The 22090-nt window shown below is 53.1% G+C and overlaps 1 protein-coding gene across 3 annotated transcripts in view; it reads left to right on the top strand.

The window, feature by feature from the left end:
- The window catches only part of PAX7 (paired box 7), a 124725-nt gene that overhangs the window by 38617 nt on the left and 64018 nt on the right, over positions 1–22090 (top strand). For all 3 annotated transcript variants that reach the window (XM_059866541.1, XM_059866539.1, XM_059866540.1), the window contains exon 5: positions 17105–17304. In XM_059866541.1, the coding sequence (XP_059722524.1) occupies positions 17105–17304 (200 nt within the window). The remainder of the gene's footprint in view (positions 1–17104; positions 17305–22090) is intronic.

The raw sequence follows: 22090 nt of genomic DNA, 5'->3' as shown, positions 1-22090 counted from the left end.
ATCTCCCAACGTTGATTCAGCCCCCAAAACGCCGGGAGTCTGAACAATTCCAGCTGCTGCAGCCTGGGAGTGAGTCACGTCCCAGGGGGAAGCAATTCCTCAGTCCAGGTCCCCTCTCCCAGGAGGGGAAGCTCCTGGAGTGCCCAGAATGGAATAATTTCCCCACATTCCCAGGCAGGAACATCAAAACTTCCTTAAGAATTCCAGGGAATTCGTTCTGCTCTGGAAATTGGGGAGCAGGGCTGGGGGAGAGGAGTTCGGCTCCAGCAGGGTCCAGGCTCAGCCTTCCAAGCCTGGAGCCAAATCCCAGATTCCTGGGAGCCTGGAAAGGTGAGGGATTCTCACGTGGACTCTTCAGGAGCTGGGAAAGGCTTTTCCTGGGATATTTCTTGTATTCAATCCTGGATTCCTGGAAACCTGTATGGGTGAGGGAATCTCACGCGGGCTCCTCAGGAGCCCTCAGGGAAAGGTTTTTCCTTTCCATTTTTCCTGGGATATTTAATTTTTTCTCCTTGCAGCTCTTCCCTGTTCAGTTTTCCAGGAGTTTCCTTGGGGTTTCCAACCCTTTTTCCAGCCTTTAGGCTCTGCTCTGTTGGTGGTTTAGCTCAGAACGGGTTTGGTGCCGTCCCAACGTGGTTCCAGAGATGCTGAGTGCCAGAACCAGCTCCTGTCCAGGAGGCTGAGTGTCCACAGGGATCCCAGAGATCCCATGGGATCCCAGAGATCCCCCTGGATCCAAGCATGAAATTCCCATCCCTTTGGCGCCGTTGTGGTCCCAGGGCAACCAAAAATTTGATATCAGAGCCAATCCCTGGACAGCAAAGTCCCAACTCCTGTGGGACTGGAAGCTTGGGAGATTCCTCATGAATGGTGGCCTTGGGGACCTCTGTGTCCTCTGTCCTGGAAAGGTCCTTGGGAGCTCCTGCCTTGGGGACAGCCATGTCCCATGTCCTGGAAAACTCCTTGGGAGTTTCCTCCTGGCTGGTGGCCTTGGGGACATCCACGTCCTCTGTCCTCTGAAACTCCTTGGGAGCTCCTGCCTTGGGGATATCCGTGTCCTGTGTCCTAGAAACTCCTCCTGGGTGGTGGCCTTGGGGACATCCGTGTCCTCCCCTCGCCCAGGACAGCCTGGGCTGGGATTTGCCCCTTCTGTCCTTTAGGGGAATCGGTGTCCAGGACCCCGAGGGATAAATTGGGGCAATTTCCTGCAGAAATGGGGCTGCAGAGCTGGCCCTGGTGCGAGAGGGGCTCAGGGTTCCCATGGATGAGCTGCTCCTGCTGTGGCTCCTGCGAGATCCGAGCTGGGAAGGGAACATTTTGTGCCAAAACCCAGGAAAAATCCCAGGTTCTTCCCTGGTAGTGCTGCCCCCGCTCCGTGCCCAAGCACCTGGGTGGGTGGAGGAAATTCCCTGCTGGGCCTCAGGAACCCCCGAGCAGGAGGAATTTGGGATTCCTGCCTTGTCCCCAGCCCAGGAGGTGGCACAGCTGGACTTTGTCCCCCCCTGGGGGCTGGGAGCTCCATCCCAGGAGGAATGGGAGTTCCATCCCAGGAGGAAACCAGGCCTTTTCCATGGATGGAAACCCATTTTTGGATAAAAAAATATGATTTTTCATCACCTGACCAAGATGATTTTTGGGCAGAGCAGGGTGGGAGCAGTCCCATGGGAGTGGGATGTGATTCCAGGGTTGTTGTTGGGCTCCTGGAGGAGAATCCCAATTCCAGCAGCTGTGGGAGAAGCTGCCACCCCATCCTTTATTCCTTCTGCCCTGTGCTGATGCCTTTTGGGGCTGCCTGAAACCAGAGCCCAAGGAAATGAGGGGAATTAAAGCAGGTGAATTTACTGAAGGGCCCTCAGGTACATCCCGGGCAGGGGCTGCACCCAAAAATGGACCACGGCTCACGGGTTTCACACTTTTATAACTTTGGCCCATTTGCATATTGGGGGTTAATGCTGCAATTACAGCTCCAGGTAATGAAGTCATTTACCCCAGGTTGGCTCCCCCAGCTCCCTTTTGTTCAATCTCTGGGGCCTGAGGCAGTGAGGTGTCCTTGACTGCCAGGCTGGAGAGGAATTGCTGTGTCTGCCCAGAACGGGAGAGCAGCAGCTGGCACTGCCTGTGGAGTTTGGAGTTACACACCAAAGAGCTGCAGGGTCACAAACACACGGAAAATATAAAAACTAAAACCCTGAGGCACCGGCTGGTGGCCCCGAGCAGCCCCGGGAGCGCGGGCGGAGCCGCTCCGTCCCTCCCCTCGTTCCGCTGCCCTGCCCGGGCCGGCGCCGCCGCATCCCCCGGCCCGACCCCTCCGGGCCCCGCGCCTCCCTCCCTCCCCCCTCGGCATCCCGGGCTCCTTCCCGGGGGTTTTAATATTCAGGCCGTACCTTCCACATGAGCAGTGCTGAAGGGCCGGGTGTCGGGGTTTATTGATATCACCCGGGGCCGCGCGGGGCTGTCAGCTGCACATTCAGCCTCCCGCGACCCCCTAAGGTGCGGGTCCTGGCAGCTCTAAAGGAATCCGCACAAAAAAAAATCCCTTTTTTTGTTCGGCCCAAGGTGAGACAAAGCGGGCAGGGCCCTGCTCCAGATGACAGCGCTGATAAAGGAGCGCGGCGCAGGGATATCTTCCTTTCTTCGCGCTCCTTCATTCAATCCTTCTTTCTGTCACTCGCATTCTCTCCTCCCTGCGTTTCCCTTTCTTCTCTTTCTTCTGGCGGCCGCGGCAGGGCCGGGCCCGGGGGTTCAATCGCGGGCGAATGTCACAGCCCCGCTCCCGGCGCATCCCGGGGCCGCGTCCCGCTCGGGGCCTTTCTGCCCCGGGGGTTCCTGCCATGAATGGAGAGCTGGGAGCGATTCTGGGGGAAAAGCGGGCAGGGGAGGGGGGAGATGTGGACAGAAAGAGAGAGGAGGTGGGAGAATCGCGGGAGGGAAAGTGGAGAGTGCGGCGAGGCAGGAGTGAGTGACTATCCACGTATAAATATATTTCTATATAAAAATCTATTTATAAATATATAAGTATATGGAAAGTGAATAGAGTACTAATAGCATAGAAAATGAATACCCAAATCAAAGCTCAGAGGGACACAGAGAGTGGGCAGGGGGGAAAAATCAGATATTCCAAAAATCCTCTGTGAATTTGGCTGCATCCCTGATTTCCCAGCTGGAGCATGAGGAGAGGGAAGGGAAGAGGTGGCTTGGGGCCACTGGGATCTGTCTCGGGCACTGGGATCTCTCCCTGACACTGGGATCTGTCTGTGGTGCTGGGATCTGTCTGTGGCACTTTGATTTCTCCCTGGCACTGGGATCTGTTCCTGGCATTGGGATCTGTCCCTGGCACTGGGATCTCTCCCTGGCACTGGGATCTGTCCCTGGCACTGGGATCTGTCCCGGGCACTGGGATCTCTCCCTGGATCAGGGATCTCTCCCTGGCACTGGGATCTGTCCCTGGCACTGGGATCTCTCCCTAGATCAGGGATCTCTCCCTGGCACTGGGATCTGTCTGTGGCACTGGGATCTGTCCCTGGATCAGGGATCTGGTAAACCAGGGGAAACAGGCAGGGCTGGTGTTGAGTTTTTCTCTTTTTTGCTGGGGTCAGGATGAAATGTGTGAGATGGAATTTCTTGTTTGGATTCAGGGGTTTATCAGTTTTTATCTGTGTTACAGGCTCACAGACTGTGAGTTTTACAGTACTTTAACAAACTAAAAACGGAGCTATATCTTTCTCTTTACAAGGCTTTTTAAGGACAAACTGTTTCATTAACAAATGGCCCTTACATTTTTTTTACTTTTAACTTAGTAACTAACTACTTGTGCCTTGCAATGTGGATTTTTAAAATCTAATTACACAGTATTACTTAAACTTATGAAGAAGGACTAGTTTTTGTCCAAAAACTTCTATCTTGTTTTATATACATTACTATATTCTATAACCTTAAACTCTTAAGTTTTCTTCTATGTGATATTATACACTTTTATTTAAACTGTACACAAATAATCTTAGTTTTATTATTTCATGTTGGAAGCTTTCTCTGTGGCTCTGGGTTAAATGTGGTGTCCTCTTGGGGGTCAGCACAGAACGTCTGAAACTCTCAGAAACCAGGGTTCCAACAGGCTGGAGCTCCAGGTGGTGTCCCAGCCAGGTGGGCACCCCCAGGGTGGCCCTGTCCCTGTCCTGTCCCTGCCCTGTCCCTGTCCTGTCCCTGTCCCTGCCAGGAGTGGCATGGATTGATGGATGCCAGCCCCAAACGGGAGCTGAGAACCCCCAGGGTGTCCCTGTCCCTGTCCCTGTTCCTGTCCCTGTCCCTGTCCCTGTCCCTGTCCCTGTCCCTGTCCCTGTCCCTGTCCCTGTCCCTGTCCCTGTCCCTGTCCCTGCCAGCAGTGGCACAGACTGGGTGAATCCCAGCCCCACACTGGGGCTGAGGGTGAGCAGGAGCAGCCAGGCCCAGCCCACAGAGCTGCCCCAGGGCCCAGAGGAGCCTTGGGGACAAACACGGACAGGGGATGTCCCCTCTGGTCCTTCCCCCCGATGTTCCAAGCCCCTGTGCCACAGCCATGCTGGTCCCTCGGGCCTGGCAGTGTCCCCTGCAGGCCAGGATCCGGGCTGGGATCCCTGCCCTGTGAATCCAGGGATTCTCTGGGATCAGATCCCTGAAAATCCAGGGATTGTCTGGGGTCACATCCCTGTAAATCCAGAATTCTCTGGGATCAGATCTCTGTAAATCCAGGGATTCTCTGTGATTGGACCCCTGTAAATCCAGGGGTTATCTGGGATCAGACCCCTGTAAATCCAGGGATTCTCTGTGATTGGACCCCTGTAAATCCAGGGGTTATCTGGGATCAGACCCCTGTAAATCCAGAATTCTCAGGGATCAGATCCCTGTAAATCCAGGGATTGGATTCTCTGAGATTCTCTGAGATTGGATCTCCCATCCCTGTTGCTTTACCCTGTAAATTGGATCCCTGTAAATCCAGGGGTTATCTGGGATTGGATCCCTGTAAATCCAGGGGTTATTTAGGATCAGATCTCCCATCCCTGTTGCCCTACCCTGTAAATCCAGGAATTCTCCAGGATCAGATCCTTGTAAATCCAGTGGTTATCTGAGATAGGATCTGATCCAATCCCTGTAAACCCAGACACACCTTGGGCAGTCAGAAACCTCGGAGGCTACACCCAAAATGGACAATGGGCACGAGTTTTTCAGACAATTATAAATTGTTAACCCCATTTCCATATCAGGGGTTAATGCTCCAATCACAGCTTCAGGTGATGAAGTCATTTACCCCCAGGTTTGCTGCCCCCAACTCATTTTGTTTATCCTTTTTGGGCCCTGGGGCTGGAGGGTGTCCTTGAGTTTCAGGCCCAGAGGAATTGTTGTGTGTGACCAGAGCTGGAGAGCAGCAGCTGGCAGAACAGGCTGTGGAGTTTAGAGTTAGGCACTAATGCAGCACAGGATCTGAAAAACAGAAAAGCTAAATGCTCAGGCATTGCCCTCCTTCCCTCCTTCCGTCCTTCCCTCTGTGAAAACCACGCTCACCCTCCTGTGAAAGTGTGAAAAGTTTACTAAAGGGCAGAAGGAGACAGGGACCAAGAGCAAAGGTCCTTAGGAGTCCCAGCCCACGCTGCTCTCTTCGGGGATGTTCTGTGAATATTTCTGCTCTTACATCCGCCTGTTGTCTGTTCACAGACCCCTGTGTGGAGTAAACTTTATCTCTAAACCAGTTTGTATGTTTCAAGAATTGTTCTGCCTGGTTCCTCCTCGGGTCTGGTTTTTAGAGCACGTGCATTCCTTGGGCGTGGTTTTAGTCCTTTTTTGTCAGCTCCAGGTTTTGGGCCTTGGCCCACACAGTGAGTGCTGATGGTTGGCACACCTGTACAGGTGTGCTCATCCTGTGTGCACTGGGTGTTACCCATCCCAGCAGGCATTTAACACAAATAGAGCAATTTTACTACTGTGTCTAAGTTAATTAACAACTTTATAACAAAGTTACTTCAACACAATGCATATAAAACCCATTTTAATATTTGTGAAAAGCCAATATTATAATATGTAATATTCTATTATAATATATAATATTACGTATTCTATAGTATAATAGAATATTACGTATCATAATATTGGCTTTTCATAAATTTGTAATAGAATTTTATGTTACTATATAAATAATAGAATTATAAATAATCTATGCTATAATTTTATATTATAGAAATAATATAATAATAAATACTATATATAGTATTATAGCTAAAATATATTATATAATATATTATAATATATTATATATCTATGTAATATAATTATGTATAGTAATAATATATAATATGTAATATATAATGTATAATATGTAATATATAGTGTATAATATGTAATATACAATATACAATATATAGTATACAATATATACTATACAATATATAGTACACAATATATACTATAATATTTATTTATATAATATATGAACAATAGAATGTATTGTCATATATAATATAATGATATATTCTAGTAATATCTATTTATTTATTAATATAATTTATAAATACTATAACTATAAGCAGTACGTATAATATCTATCACATCATATCTATTCTGGTACAAAGTACGGTCCCTCTAACCCCTCCCCGTGTCGGGGCTGGATGCTGGCCGGCCGCAGGCACGAGGCCATGAATACTGAAGTGCCAGAGGGGCCTTTTGTGGAGCCCACAGATGTGCGGGGCTCGGGGCCGGCCCCAGCACCTCGGGCCGCCTGAAAGGGCCGAACAAAGGCCCCGAGAGAGGGCGAGGGGCGGAGGGGGCAGGGAGGCGAGGAGCAGGAAAAAGTTGAAAGCGAAGAAAAGCGGGCTGGAGTTGATGGATATTCCATCTGTTTGTGTCCGGGGCACTCACAAAGGACACGGCTCCCTGTCTGCCCTCCCTCCCTCCCGGGCTGCCGCCGAACGGTCGGGACGGGGCGGGTCTGCTCCCCTCTGGAAGGAGAGGAAAGTTATGGGGTTTGTGACGTGTGTGGGGACAGGGCAGTGGAGTAGAGCCTCAGGATCAGCCCCGCGGATCCCTCTATTCTCTGGGATCTCATCCGGGATCAGATCAGCCCCGTGGATCCCACTGTTCCCACAGGGATCCTCTGGGATCTCATCTGGGATCAGATCACCCCCATGGATCCCACTGTTCCCACCACAGGATCCCATTTTGGATCAGATCAGCCTCATAGATCCTGTTGTTCCCACCACAGGATCTGATATGGGATCAGATCAGCCCTGTGGGTCCCACTATTCCCACAGGATCCCATTTAGGATCAGATCAGCCCAGTGGATCCCGCTGTTCCCACCACAAGATCCCATTTAGGATCAGATCAGCCCCATGGATCCCCCTGTTCCCACAGGGATCCTCGGGGATCCCATCTGGGATCAGATCCCTGTGGATCCCAAATGGAGCCTTGAATCCAAGGAAAGCTCTGTCTGGAATATTGTTATGTGTTTACTGGATATTATCTTATCCATGCAGGAATTTTAATGTCAGTTTATATCAGCTATTTCATTCAGCTTAATTAGCAACAGAAGTAAAACCTCTATCTTTATACCAACGTCACTCCAACACTACCGATATCAAATCTGTTTTGGTGGCTGTGAAGAGCCACCACTGGACTAGCAGTGCTGGGAACAGCAGAGTCACGGCAGGGCAATTCTGCGCCGCCTCCTCGGGCTCCCCGGGGCCCTGCTTGCACCTGGGTGGGGTCGGTTCGCTCCTGCCCGGGAAAGAGGAGCTGGGAAGGCCGGGAGAGCTCCAATTCCAGCTTCTGGAGCTGTGGGTGGCAGGCCCAGCTCAGGAGAGGATAAATCCCAATGTCCTGCTGCTCCCGGCTCCTGCCATGTCCTCCTGGGGCAGCAGGAAGCTCGGGCTGTGCCATCCCACCTCTCCTGCCCCACAGGCACGGCTGGGGATGGTGGATCCAGGGATTCCTCCATGCCTGAATCCCAAACATTCCTCCTTCCTGCCCCACAGGCTCGGCCCAGGAGAGGATCTGAGCCGTGATCATGGGATGGGCTGGGTTGGGTTGGGTTGAGTTGGGTTGGGTGGGTTGAGTTGGGTTGAGTTGTGTTGGGTTGGGTTGAGTTGGGTTGTGTTGGGTTGGGCTGTGTTGGGTTGGGTTGAGTTGGGTTGAGTTGGGTTGGGTGGGTTGAGTTGGGTTGAGTTGGGTTGAGTTGTATTGGGTTGTGTTGGGTTGGGCTGTGTTGGGTTGGGTTGGGTTGGGTTGAGTTGGGTTGAGTTGAGTTGTGTTGAGTTGAGTTGTGTTGTGTTGGGTTGGGTTGGGTTGAGTTGGGTTGGGTTGGGTTGGGTGGAGTTGAGTTGTGTTGAGTTGGGTTGTGTTGGGCTGTGTTGGGTTGAGTTGGGTTGGGTTGAGTTGGGTTGGGTTGGGTGGAGTTGAGTTGTGTTGAGTTGGGTTGGGTTGGGTCGGGTTGGGCTGGGTTGAGTCTGGTTGAGTTGAGTTGGGTGGAGTTGAGTTGGGCTGGGTTTGGTTGTGTTGAATTGAGTTGGGTTGGGTTGTGTTGGCTGGCTTGGCTTGAGTTGGGTTCAGTTGGCTTGGGTTGGGCTGGCTTGGCTCGGCTTGGGACCAGCTTAAAATGGATCCAGGTCCATCCTGCTGCCATGGCAGTGACTCCTTCGACCATCCCAGGCTGCTCCCAGCCCTGTCCAGCCTGGCCTTGGACACCCCCAGGGATCCAGGGGCAGCCACAGCTTCTCTGGGCACCTTGTGCCCGGGCCTCAGCACCCTCACAGCTGGGAATTCCTTCCCAGTATCCCACCTAAACCCCTCTCTGGCAGTGGGAAGCCATTCCCTGTGTCCTGTCCCTCCATCCCTTGGCAATTCTCTCTCCATCTTTCCTGTGGCTCCTTCAGGCCAGGGAAGGCCACAAGGAGGTCACTGCAGAGCTTTGGGACAGTTCAGCCTCCTCTCCAGGCTGAACATTCCCAATTCCCTCAAACTTTCCCGCTGGGAGAGCTGCTCTGCTCCATCCCACTGATCCCTGTGCACCCAGGCTGGGCTGGGTGGAGAGGTCTGGAACAGGGGATCCTTCCTTCCTTCCTTCCTTCCTTCCTTCCTTCCTTCCTTCCTTCCTTCCTTCCTTCCTTCCTTCCTTCCTTCCTTCCTTCCTTCCTTCCTTCCTTCCTTCCTTCCTTCCTTCCTTCCTTCCTTCCTTCCTTCCGCCACTTCCTTCCTTCCTTCCTTCCTTCCGCCACTTCCTTCCTTCCGCCACTTCCTTCCTTCCTTCCTTCCTTCCTTCCTTCCTTCCTTCCTTCCTTCCTTCCTTCCTTCCTTCCTTCCTTCCTTCCTTCCTTCCGCCACTTCCTTCCGCCACTTCCTTCCTTCCGCCACTTCCTTCCTTCCGCCACTTCCTTCCTTCCGCCACTTCCTTCCGCCACTTCCTTCCGCCACTTCCTTCCTTCCTTCCGCCACTTCCTTCCGCCACTTCCTTCCTTCCTTCCTTCCTTCCTTCCTTCCTTCCTTCCTTCCTTCCTTCCTTCCTTCCTTCCTTCCTTCCTTCCTTCCTTCCTTCCTTCCTTCCTTCCTTCCTTCCTTCCTTCCTTCCTTCCTTCCTTCCTTCCTTCCTTCCTTCCGCCACTTCCTTCCGCCACTTCCTTCCGCCACTTCCTTCCGCCACTTCCTTCCGCCACTTCCTTCTGCCACTTCCTTCCTCCCTCCCTCCCTCACCCCATTAAATCCCAGGCAGACACCTCCAGGTGGGATTTCTGGAGCATCCCTGTGGTTGCAGCAGCTTCAGGGGAATTTTCTGCTGCCAAATGCAGCAAAAGAGGTGCAGCCACGGCCCAGCCAACCCCAATCCCACAGCATCCCCAAATCCATTCCCTCGCCAGTCCCGCTGCCTTCCCAATCCTGTGCTCTGTCCCCAGTCCCATTTTGTCCCCAATCCCCTTTTGTACCCAATCCGACACCGTCCCCAGTTCCAATCCCTCTCTCTCCCTCCCTCCCCACCTCTCCCGGCTCGTTTTTAGGGCGGCGCAGCTGGTGGGGAGGGGAGGGGAGGGGAGGGCTGCCTAGCAGCCCCCGCTCCCCTTGCCCCAACCCATCCCCGTAATGAATGCTCCCCCATGCCCGGCGCTGCCATCCCAGCGGCTCCTTGTGGAGCACCCCGGGCTCAGGCTGAGCCTGGAGGGCCTCGCTGGGGCCGGCTCCTCCTAATCCTGTTGATTAATTTAACTCCGGGGCCAAGAGGAGCCCGGGAGCTGCGGCTGGAGAGGCGGGAGGCGGAGGAGACAGGAATGGGAACGGGGACACGGCCGGGCGCCGACTGCAGGCGGCTTTTCCTGGTGCCCTCCTCCAGTTCCAGCCTCCTCCTGCTCCTTCCCAACCCCTCCAAAGGGCTCCTGCTCGTTGCTCCCCAGGCTGAACCCGCGGCTTTGCTCAGGAATGGAGTTTGGGGCTGTAATTCCCACATTTCCTCACGCTGGAATGAGCCCCGGGACAAGGCCAGGCTTCCCTTTGCCCTCTTTCCCCGCACTGCTCCAGCTGCTCCAGGGGGGTTTCTTCCCTTTCCCAGCTCTTCCTGAAGGTGCAGGACTCGGCAGTGCCCCCACAAACCCTCAGCAGGTCCCTCCACGGGGACACTTCTCCCCTTGGCTCCCAAAAATTGCCCAGACATTGGAATATCCCCCTCGGAGCAGCGGGAAGAGCTTCCCACTGTGTCCCAGGATGAAGCCCTGCCTTTTTATTCCTGAAATTACCATTTATTTCGAAAAGCAAAGAGATTTGGGCAGTTTGAGCTTTTCATTCTGAGCTGCAGAGCAGTTACTCTGAAAAAGAGATGAAAAAACGATGGAATTGTTCCTGAAAAACCCAAATACAGCGGGATGAGCATGAGTCCTGTAACCCACACACTTCTCTTCTGACTTTTCCTTTCTCTCCTGGCTTTCCAGTCTCTCCTGGTTTTCCCTTTTCCCTTCAGTTTTCCCTTTTCCCTTCACTTTCCTCTTTCTCTTCAGTTTCCCTTTTCTCCTCAGTTTTCCCTTTTCCCCTCATTTTTCCCTTTTCCCTTCAGTTTCCCCTTTTCTCTTCATTTTTCCCTTTTCCCCTCAGTTTTCCCTTTTCCCCTCAGTTTTCCCTTTTCCCCTCAGTTTTCCCTGTTCCCCTCAGTTTTCCCTTTTCCCTTCAGTTTCCCCTTTTCTCTTCATTTTTCCCTTTTCCCCTCAGTTTTCCCTTTTCCCCTCAGTTTTCCCTTTTCCCCTCAGTTTTCCCTTTTCCCCTCAGTTTTCCCTTTTCCCCTCAGTTTTCCCTGTTCCCTGCCTTGTCCTGCTGGGAGCTTTTCCCTCCTCTCACTCCCAGCTCTGCTTTTCCTGTCAATCTTTCCCAGGATGAGCTCCCGGTGGAGCTGCTGCTGGCCAGCCCACTGCTTCCCATCCTTCATCCTTCCCACCCAGGGAGGTGCTGCTGGAAATTTCTGCACCTTCCCCTTTGCAGGCTGAGCAAGGCTAAAACACCACCAGGGCATTCCTGCGGCAAAAATCCCTGAAAATTTGGGTGAAAAATTGGGTTGTCCCCCTGCTTCTGCTGCTGGCAGCCACTGCTCACACAGGGATGGGTTGGGAAAAATGAAGGGTTTGAGTTTGGGCTGAATCCCCAGCCTGGGATTCTCCCCAGCTTTGGAAAACCAGTGGCACAGGAGTGGGGCATTCACATTCTCTGATAAAATCCTTCGCCCAGGATTTTTCTCCTGGGAAGCTGAGAAGCCTCAGAGAAAAAGAAAACAATAATTATCTCATTTGGTTCTCCTGTGCTGTGCTCACATGTGGAATGTGTTTGGAGATTGTTCACCCACAGGGGATTGTTCCACTGCATTCTGCTGGGAGTTGTTTTCACTCTCTGGCCAATCAGGGCCAGGCTGTGTCAGGGCTCTGAAAAGAGTCACGAGTTTTCATTGTTATCTTTTTAGCATTCTGTAAGTATCCTTTCTGCATTCTTTAGCGTAGTATAGTATTCTTTACTACAATATAGTTAATAAAGTACTAAATGAGCCTTCAGAGAGCATGGAGCCAGATGTATCATCCCTGCCTTTGTCAGGGCATCCCAGCAAACACAGCACAGGAGCTCTGGGGAGAACGTGGGAATGGATTGTCCTGGATGTCGCAGCTGGTTGGGAATGGGAACGACCTGTGGGGCTGGGAGCTGAGGGAGCTGCTCGTGGGGCGTGCTGGATGTGCCAGGAGCCCATCCCAGCTGGAAAGCATTCCCTGTCCTTCCCCACATCCCTGCCTGACAGCAGCAGCTGTTCCGGCTGGGAGCAGCTGCTCCCAGCCATTCCCTGGGAGTTTTCCTCGGTTCCAGCTTTGAGGTCGGGCTCTTGGAGCCGGGCACTTGGCACCGGGAGCTGTGGCTGCTGTTCCCAGCCCTTCCCGGCCCCCGGGGTCACTGGGGTGGGGGGGTGGCTCCCGCTGGCTCTGGCACGGCTGGAAAATGGGGATAACGCCTGGCAGGAGCCGTTGGGAAGCTTGGGAATGGAGAGGCTTATCCTGACCTTGGTATTGGTTATCTCCACCCTGTTCACCCCCGAATCAGCACCACGGTGGGGACCCAGGGTGACAATCCCTTGTCCTTTCCTGAAATCTCACGGACAAATCAGGGATCCTTTAGCAGGAGCTGGGGAAGGCAGCTGGGGGGGTCTAGCAGATAGTCTCGCCCCTGATGAAGGAGGAAATGACAAGGAGGACTCCATCTTATCAGATGGCTAATTAATTACTTTATTATACTATATTATTCTATATTATATTACACTGTATTACATTACATCTAAGCTGAATCTGCCAAGCACTCAACTCTGCACACACCAGCTGCTCTGAATCTCACGAGTGTCAGCCCACAGTCCCAGCACACACACCTGGATCCAAGGGTCAGAGAATCCAAACATTCACACCAGAATCCGGTTATCAATTCCCTTCAGGTAAACAATCTTCCACCATGCATCCCACTTGTGAACAAACACAGGAGCAGTACATGAGATAAGAATTGTGTTTCCTTTCTCTGAGGCTCAGAGAATGTGAAACCCAGGAATATTCTTGGGAAGAACCGTGCCTTGCTTTCCTCTGTGAGGAGAAATGTGGCGACAGTGGGGTTTGTCTTCCCAGGTGGAATTTGGCACAGATCCTTTCCTGGCTGATTTTTGCTGCCCCTGGGAGCTCTGGATCCCAGGAGTGGGATGGGAGGAGCAGCCGAGCTCATTGGTGATGGAGCAGCTCCACTGAGGAGCTTCAGGGAATGTGCTGGAGCTTTCCAGATGTGCCTTTGCTCCTCCAAGACCCAGATGTGCAGGCTCCTACCTGCCCCGCATCATCTGGGGCCCAGATGTGCAGCCCTGCTGTTCTCAAGCACAGATGTTCCTTCTCCTGGAGAACCCAGACCTTCCCTGGGAGTGGACAAATCCCAAAAATCCCATTTAGAAACAAATTCTAGCGACGCATTGGAGAACTTGGAAATTTTTTAGGATTTTTTCTTTAGGATCTTTACAATGTGGGGCAGTTGCTGCCTCTCTGAAGCCATCAGAGAATTTCTCACTGATTTTGGGGGGAGAAATTCAGAAATCGAAGGGTTTGGATCTAAAGGCTGAGCATGTTTAAGGCATTTAACGGCATGCCAGAGCCCGAAGGAGGGAAAACCTCTCCAAGGGATGTTCTTTCCTCCAAAAACAACCCCTGGGGCAGAGCTCCCCTGGATCCAGCACCTTCTCCGAGGTCCCACAAGCCCCGGGACATAAAAGGAATTTTGTCAGGAATGCAGAGGCTTTTTGTGGTGATCTCAGTACAAACGAGGCGGCTCGGGGGGATCGGTGCCTCCCAGCCCTCAAACCCCCCAGCAGCTGCCGGCAGCCACAGCTGCAGCTCCCAGCGCTGCCAAGAAGAAAAGCAGATTTTTGGGTGATGATAATATAGGAGCTGAACAAAAAAGGGGAAAAAAAATAGGCTGGAAAACACGGTTAGAGACTTCAGGGAACTTTATGGTCAAGCTGAGCTTATGTAAGCCCTGCTTTAATCCTAAATTAGCAAAGGTTCGTCTGAAAGAAAAAGAGCTTTGCTGTGAGCACGATTTGGTTCTGGCTCTCAGCGAGGCTGAGTGGCTCCTGTGGAAAACAACAGCCAGGCCGGGGAAGGGAAAAAAATCAATTAATCCAGTGAATCCCCTGTTTTCCTGGGAAAGAAGGAAGAGGTGGCAGGGCCAGAGCTGTCCCCAGCTCGCAGGTTTCCCGTGTCACATTGTCCCTTCTCTGCTGCCCTGGACTGGGGGCACATTTTGTGGCCTGGCTGAGACCCTCCAAAATCAGCATCTGCACTGCACAGGGAACCCACAGCCCCCACATGGAACATCTCTGGAGCCCGGGACTGCTCCAACATTGGAGTTCCAGCTCCTCCAAAAGCCGCAGAGGACCTGGGGGATATCCATGGGGGGCCTTCTGCTTGATCTCCAGCCAAAATCGTGGGGCAAACCTGGGTTTACTTATTCCAGCTGGGCTCACCAGAGCCTCAGGAGGCCACGCCTGGTGCTGGGATCGAGGCAGGGAGAAGGGAAAGGGAAAAGTCCAGGTGGAGGAATAAGTGACTGATTAAACATTGGGAAAGGACTGGGAGGTGCCTGAATTCCAGAGGGAATTTGGGAGCTGAAGCACTGAGCTGTCTCCTGTGGGCAGCCCAACATCCAGCAATGCCGAGCTGGATGGGTTTTTCCCATCTGTAAAAATTCCCAATTATTCCTCTTTCTTTTCCTTCCTAAGTTTTAAAAACTGAACTCTTCAAGCCCAACCCTTGATAAAACACAGGAGGAAATTGGGCAGCACATCATTTGCTGACAGCATTTCAGTTCTTGCCTTTTTTGGGGCAAAATGGGCAACTCTGAAACGGGAATTTCCAAGGAAAAGTGGAAATTCCTTGAAAGAAGCCAAACACTAGCAGTTCTTTTCTCTGAAACAATTTGGATCAGGGACTATGAGCTCCCCTTTTCCTGTGAGAAGTTTTGATTTCCCAAGGTTTTCTTTGCAATGTGGGGGGAAATAATGGTAGCAAATGCCATAAACAGCATAAAAAGAGTGGATGCTCTGTCCATGGGACAGGGAAACTGGAAATTCCTCATCCCTGGAAGTGTCCAAGGCCAGGCTGGACAGGGCTTGGAGCAGCTTGGGATAGTGGAAGGTGTCCCTATGGACTGGGTGGAATGGGATGAGATTTAGGGTCCTTCCCAGCCCAAACCAGCCTGGGATTCCAGGGTTCCCATGGCTGTGGGGACAGGGACTGGGATTCCAGGGTTCCCATGGCTGTGGGGACAGGGACTGGGATTCCAGGGTTCCCATGGCTGTGGGGACAGGGACTGGGATTCCAGGATTGCCCTGGCTGTGGAATTGAGGGACTGGGATTCCAGGATTGCCCTGGCTGTGGAATTGAGGGACTGGGATTCCAGGATTGCCCTGGCTGTGGAATTGAGGGACTGGGATTCCAGGATTGCCCTGGCTGTGGAATTGAGGGACTGGGATTCCAGTGTTCCCATGGCTGTGGCATTGAGGGACTGGGATTCCAGGGTTCCCATGGCTGTGGGGACAGGGACTGGGATTCCAGGGATCCCATGGCTGTGGCATTGAGAGACTGGGATTCCAGGGATCCCATGGCTGTGGGGACAGGGACTGGGATTCCAGGGCTCCCATGGCTGTGGCATTGAGGGACTGGGATTCCAGGATTTCCCTGGCTGTGGAATTGAGAGACTCCTTTTCTTGGATATTGGGAAGAAATTCCTCCCTGGAATGGGTTTTCCAGAGAAGCTGTGGCTGCCCCAGATCCCTGGAGGTGCCCTGGGATGGTGGGAGGTGTCCGTGCCCATGGCAGGGGGTGGCACTGGATGGACTTCGAGGCCTTTCCAACCCAAATTAGGTTATTAACCCTGCTGTTAATGAAGCAGCTTTGGGGCTAAGAATGATTTATTACTCAGATAAACATCAAAGGTTGTGAGATTCATGAGAGCAAGTAGCCAGCCATAGCTCAAGAGTAGCCACAAATCCTTTGTTACAAGACAATCTACAATTTTATAATCTAATGGACAGATGTCACAAAGTTTATTTTGTTTTTCCAACTTATCACTTTTGTTGGATTTTGCTGCACTGTGGATACTTTTGCCCAATAGGCTGTTGTCACATGTATACACATATTCTAATATATAGAATACACAGTTATATTCTAATATATAGAATATACAGTTATATTCTAATACATAGAATATAGTTTTATAGTTATAATATTCTTTTATAACTTCTAAACTCTGCTTTCTCCATATAACTACACTCCTACATTATAAACTCATCATTTTAGCAATACAGTTTCTCACTTAAGGCATATTCTTACTACTCTAGAAGCAGAAGTTTATTATTTTTCTACTTAATGTCTGTGTATATTTTTACATTAATATAATATACAGCCTTTTCACATTAATCTAATTTACATTAATCTAAATAATCTATTTTTACATTAATCTAATGTACAGCCTTTTTCTAAGGCTGCAGATCAAACCCTTCAGTGTCTGTGGAAGTTTCTGTTTTTCTCATTCCCACATTGGAAGATTCCCACATTGGAACATAATTCCAAGCTTTATTTTGCTGACTTCCTGGGCTCTTTACAGAAATCACAGACTCACGGGGTTGGGAGAGACCTCCAAGATCACGGAGTACAACCCAGCCCAGCACCCCAAGCAAACCCTGGCACCCAGTGCCACATCCAGGTTTTGTTACACACCCCCAGGGATGGGGACTCCACCACCTCCCCAGGCAGAACATTCCAGAACTTTATCACTCTTTCCATAAAAAACTTTTTCCTAATATCCAACCTGTATTTGCTTGGTGCATCTTGGGGCTGTGTGCTCTGGTTCTGTCAGTTCCTGCAGACAGAGCCCAGCCCCAGCTGAGCACAGGCACCTTTCAGAGCTGTGAGAGTGATGAGGGCACCCCTGAGTCTCCTTTTCTCCAGGCTGAGCACCCCAGCTCCCTCAGGGGTTCCTCACAGGGTTTGTGTTCCAATATTTTTCCCTGGGACTGAGCCCCTCCCCTGATGCCCACTCTCCCCCTCTCCTCAGGGAACCGCCTGGACGAGGGCTCGGACGTGGAGTCGGAGCCGGACCTGCCGCTGAAGCGGAAGCAGCGCCGCAGCCGCACCACGTTCACGGCGGAGCAGCTGGAGGAGCTGGAGAAGGCCTTCGAGAGGACCCACTACCCCGACATCTACACCCGCGAGGAGCTGGCCCAGCGCACCAAGCTCACCGAGGCCCGCGTGCAGGTAAGGCCCGGCCTAACCACGCGCGGCCCGGTCTAAGTCCGTGTGCTCCCTGGAGTAACCCTGTGCACCCCTGGCTTAACCCTGCATGTTCTGGCTTACCCTGTGCAGCCCAGCCTAACCCACTGCAGCCCAGCCTAACCCCACTCTCCCCAGCCTAACCCCACTCTCCCCAGCCCAACCCTGTGCACCCCAGCTTAACCCCATGCTCCCCAGCCTAATCCCACATTCCCCAGTCTCACCCTGTGCACCCCAGTCTAACCCTGTGCACCCCAGCCTAATCCTGCACTCCCCGGCCTAACCCTGCTCAACCCAGCCTAACTCCGCTCTCCCTGGCCTAACCCCGCACAACCCAGCCTAACCCTGCACTCCCCGGCCTAACCCCGCACAGCCCAGCCTAACCCTGCTCTCCCTGGCCTAACCCTGTGCAGCCCAGCCTAACCCCGCTCTCCCTGGCCTAACCCCGCACAGCCCAGCCTAACTCCTCTCTCCCCGCCCAGAACATGGCTGCTCCTTCGCTGCCTCATCTTAACAGAGCAAAACCTTTCCTTGAACGGGGTTCAATCAATCAAATTCAAGCAGATCTATACTGGAGGCTTCCAGCTGGGCATGGACACACCCAGTTGTGGGATTCCTGCAATTGGATAAGGGTGATCAATTAGGATTTCTGACTGGTACAACGGGGTGTTCCGTTGCCCCAGGAGTTCACCCCGTGTCAGCCCCAAGGGTTTCTTGGCCCCATTTTGTTCTCAGATTGTGGTTGGAAACCAAAATGTTCTTCTTGGAAATACGGCCTGGCAGCACTTTAGGGATGCGTTAGGAGGTGAATTATTGTCCTGGAATCTCGGGGAAAGTGTAGGAAAACCATCAGGAGCTACGTGACTCTGGGATGGCGCCCCGCAGAGCTACGGATCATGGGGAAAACCCAAAGCTCTTTAGGCATCACCTCCCCTTGGAGAGGAGCTGGGAATGACGCGGCTCCAAGGTGGGAGCCGAGCTCAAAGCCAGCTCTGCCTCTCGGGTCCCGTCCAACTCGTCCGCATTCCCACGGATTCAGGGAGGCCCTCTGGATTTGGCCCCTGCAGTGGTGCCAGCTGCAGGGTTTGCATCCCCGTTGGGACTGGCAGCCAAAGTTTGGCATTTTCTCTTGGAGGCCATCCCTTGGAGGCTCGGGGGGGGGTTATTCCCGGCTGGAGCAATCCCACATTTCCCAGCCTGGCCCCGCGGAGCAGATCGGATTCTGCGACGTTTGCAAGTTCCGCGTGTGAATTTTCAAACAAGTTTTGGGGGATTTTTTTCCCCCCCTCCTTGGATCTCCGGAGAGCACAACGAGGGTGGGGGGAAGGGAGAGCAGGAGAGGGGAGGAGCAGGAAGGGAGGGTTTGGAGCCGGGAATTCTGACATGGACACGATGAATGGCCCTGGCGGGAGCGGCACACAGAGCCCCTTATGTGTCCCACATAAAGGCTGGGTCAGCGGCGTGTGCAAACAGCACCGGGATCGGGGAGAATGGAATCCCTCGGGAAGGGGGAGGGATTGGGGACTGGGGACTGGGGACTGGGGAGGGTTACAGCAGTGAGATGGGGACCCCCACCGTCCGTGCGCCCAGCAGGAATCCCGGGCACTGCGGGAGCAGGGGAAGGGCTCTCCGGGCTCTCTCCTGCCAGAGAAATGCTCCAGAATGAGCTCTTCCAAAGAAAATGGGCTTTTCCTAAGGAAAATGGGCTTTTCCAAAGGAAAAAGAGCATTTCCAAAGGAAAATTAGCTTTTCCAAAGGAAAATTAGCTTTTCCAAAGGAAAATTGTCTTTTCCAAAGGGAAATGGGCTTTTCCAAAGGAAAATGAGCATTTCTAAAGGAAAATGGCCTTTTCCAAAGGAAAATGGGCTGGGTTTTCCTGAGGGTGTCAGGATAGGGATGTGCTCACCCAGGAACTGCCTTGGAGTTTTGGGGTTTTCCCCTCTGATGTTTTGGGGTTTTGGGTTTTCCCCTCCTGGGAATGGGGGCGTCCCCCACTCCTGGTTAAGGATTTTTCCCAAAGAATTGTCCAGCACTCCCAGCACTGCGCCAGGTGCTGTCACCTCCCTGCAGCTTCCTCCCGGGAAATCCTGGATTTTCCTGGAGCCATCATCCCTCTAGGCTTGGCTGTGGAGACTGGAAAAGGAAATCCAACACGATTTAGGCTGGCCTGACTTTGATTTCGGCCCAGGGAGTTCAGAAGTGTGGATTTGGTGGCCATGTAGGATCAGGGATGTTTGGAGCCTGGGAAAGTGGCTCATTAAGGGAATGAAGCCACCCAGGGTTGGAATGTGTGAATTCCCCTGTTTTGTTTTGCATGTTTTTGCCCTAATTGTGTAGGTGGGCACAAGCTGTTGAGCAGGGGATGGAAAATGGATGTTCCTGTAGTAAATAATGGAAAAAATGGGATTTTGAGGGAGAGCAGAGTTTAGGGAACACCATGGGATGGGGCACGAGGGACACTGAGGAGGAAAGGAAGAGCCCCAAAACACCAGGTAGAGCACAAACCTTTCCCAAGGATCTGGGAGAACGGAGGGAGGAAGGACAACCAAAAAAAAACCCCATTAATTAATTTTACAATGCCCTTTTTCCTTGTCCCGAGCTGGGATCTCCCAATCCCTCCCTGCTCCCAGGCCCTGGGTGAGGAGGCTCCTGCCAGGGCTGTGCAGCAGCTGCTCTCAGAGGCACATTCCTGCTGCCTTTCTCATTCCAGCAGCCTGGCACGGGCAGCTCCTTCCCACCACCTGATTTTCTGGATATCAGGGCTGGTCCTCCTCCGGCTCTCGGGATCTGCAAACATTGCTCAGCCAAGATCTTGTGCAAAAAAACTTAAAAAAAAATTATATAGCTCCACACAGAGATAAACCCACATGGACACATCCAGCAGGGACTCTTCCCACACCTCGGGGGCTCTCTGCTGTCTTGACTGAGTTTTTAAGCCAAGAGTTGAGTTTTGGGTTAAAAATGGCTCCAATGCAGCAAGGCCAGCTCAGAGCAGGGCTTGTTTATGAGGCGTGGAGGGTTAGGACAAGGGGGAATGGCTCTAAATTAAAAGAGGGACAGTTCAGATGGGATATCTGGGAGAAATTCCTCCCTGTGAGGGTGGGCAGGCCCTGGTACAGCATTTCCAGGGCAGCTGTGGCTGCCCCTGGATCCCTGGCAGTGTCCAAGGCCAGGCTGGATGGGGCTGGGAGCAGCCTGGGACAGTGGGAGGTGTCCCTGCCATGGCAGGGGGTGGGACAGGAGGGGCTTAGAAGTCCCTCCAACCCAAACCACCCCAGGATTCATTCCATTATTCATTTCATTACTCATTCCATGATTCATTCCATGATTCCATGAAGGGCCTCGCCAACGTCTGCCCATCCTCCTCATCCCTGAGCTCCACATGTGGGGTGGGGGCAGAGGCACGGAGGGGTTTGTGACCCCAGAGAGGGACAGGAGAGCAGCTGCCCCACATCTGGTCCCTGTTCCACTCATCCCCTGGATCACAGCTCGGGGGTGGCTTTCTTCCTGCATCCAATTCCTGTTCCTATTCCTATCCCTATTTCTATTCCTATCCCTGTTCCTATTCCTATTCCTATTCCTATTCCTATTCCTATTCCTATTCCTATTCCTATTCCTATTCCTATTCCTATTCCAATTCCTGTTCCTGCATCCTATTCCCATTCTTGTTCCTGTTCCTATTCCTCTTCCTGCATCCTATTCCCATTCCCATTCCCATTCCCATTCCCACTCCTATTCCTGTGCTGCAATCCCCCTTTGACACTCCCTGGGCAATCCCAAGGGGATTTATTTTTCCCTCTCTCCCTGCCCCTCTCTGGTGGAGGGTGAGCCCCGGGGGCCGCTCGCTGTCCCCATCCCGGCGCTCCTGTTCCCATTCCCGTTGCCATTCCCGTTCCCGTTGTCATTCTCGTTCCCGCTCCCGTTCCCATTCCTGTTCCTGCTCCCATTCCCGTTCCCCTTCCCGCTCCTGCTCCGGTTCCCGTTCCGCTCCCATTCCCATTCCCGTTCCTGCTTCCGTTCTCATTCCCGCTCCCGCTCCCGTTCCCATTCCTGTTCCTGTTCCCGCTCCCGTTCTCGTTCCTGCTCCCTCTCCCGTTCCTGCTCCGGTTCCTGCTCCGGTTCCCGCTCCCCTTCCCGCTCCCGTTCAAGTTCCCGCTCCCGCTCCCGTTCCCGTTCCCGTTCCCGCTCCCGCTCCCGCTCCCGTTCCCGCTCCCGTTCCCGTTCCCGTTCCCGTTCCCGCTCCCGTTCCCGTTCCCGCTCCCGCTCCCGCTCCCGTTCCCGTTCCCGTTCCCGTTCCCGCTCCCGCTCCCGCTCCCGCTCCCGCTCCCGCTCCCGTTCCCGCTCCCGTTCCCGCTCCCGCTCCCGTTCCCGTTCCCGTTCCCGTTCCCGTTCCCGCTCCCGTTCCCGTTCCCGTTCCCGTTCCCGTTCCCGCTCCCGCTCCCGTTCCCGTTCCCGTTCCCGCTCCCGTTCCCGTTCCCGCTCCCGTTCCCGTTCCCGTTCCCGTTCCCGCTCCCGCTCCCGTTCCCGCTCCCGTTCCCGTTCCCGTTCCCGTTCCCGCTCCCGTTCCCGCTCCCGCTCCCGTTCCCGTTCCCGTTCCCGTTCCCGTTCCCGTTCCCACTCTCGTTCCCGTTCCTGTTCCCGTTCCCGTTCCCGTTCCCGTTCCCGTTCCCGTTCCCGCTCCCGTTCCCGTTCCCGTTCCCGTTCCCGCTCTCTTTCCCGTTCCCGTTCCCGCTCCCGTTCCCGTTCCCGTTCCCGCTCCCGCTCCCGCTCC

Source organism: Haemorhous mexicanus, chromosome 23 (assembly GCF_027477595.1).
Source record: "Haemorhous mexicanus isolate bHaeMex1 chromosome 23, bHaeMex1.pri, whole genome shotgun sequence".
Taxonomy (NCBI): Eukaryota; Metazoa; Chordata; class Aves; order Passeriformes; family Fringillidae; genus Haemorhous; species Haemorhous mexicanus.
This window is presented reverse-complemented; position numbering and strand designations above follow the sequence as displayed.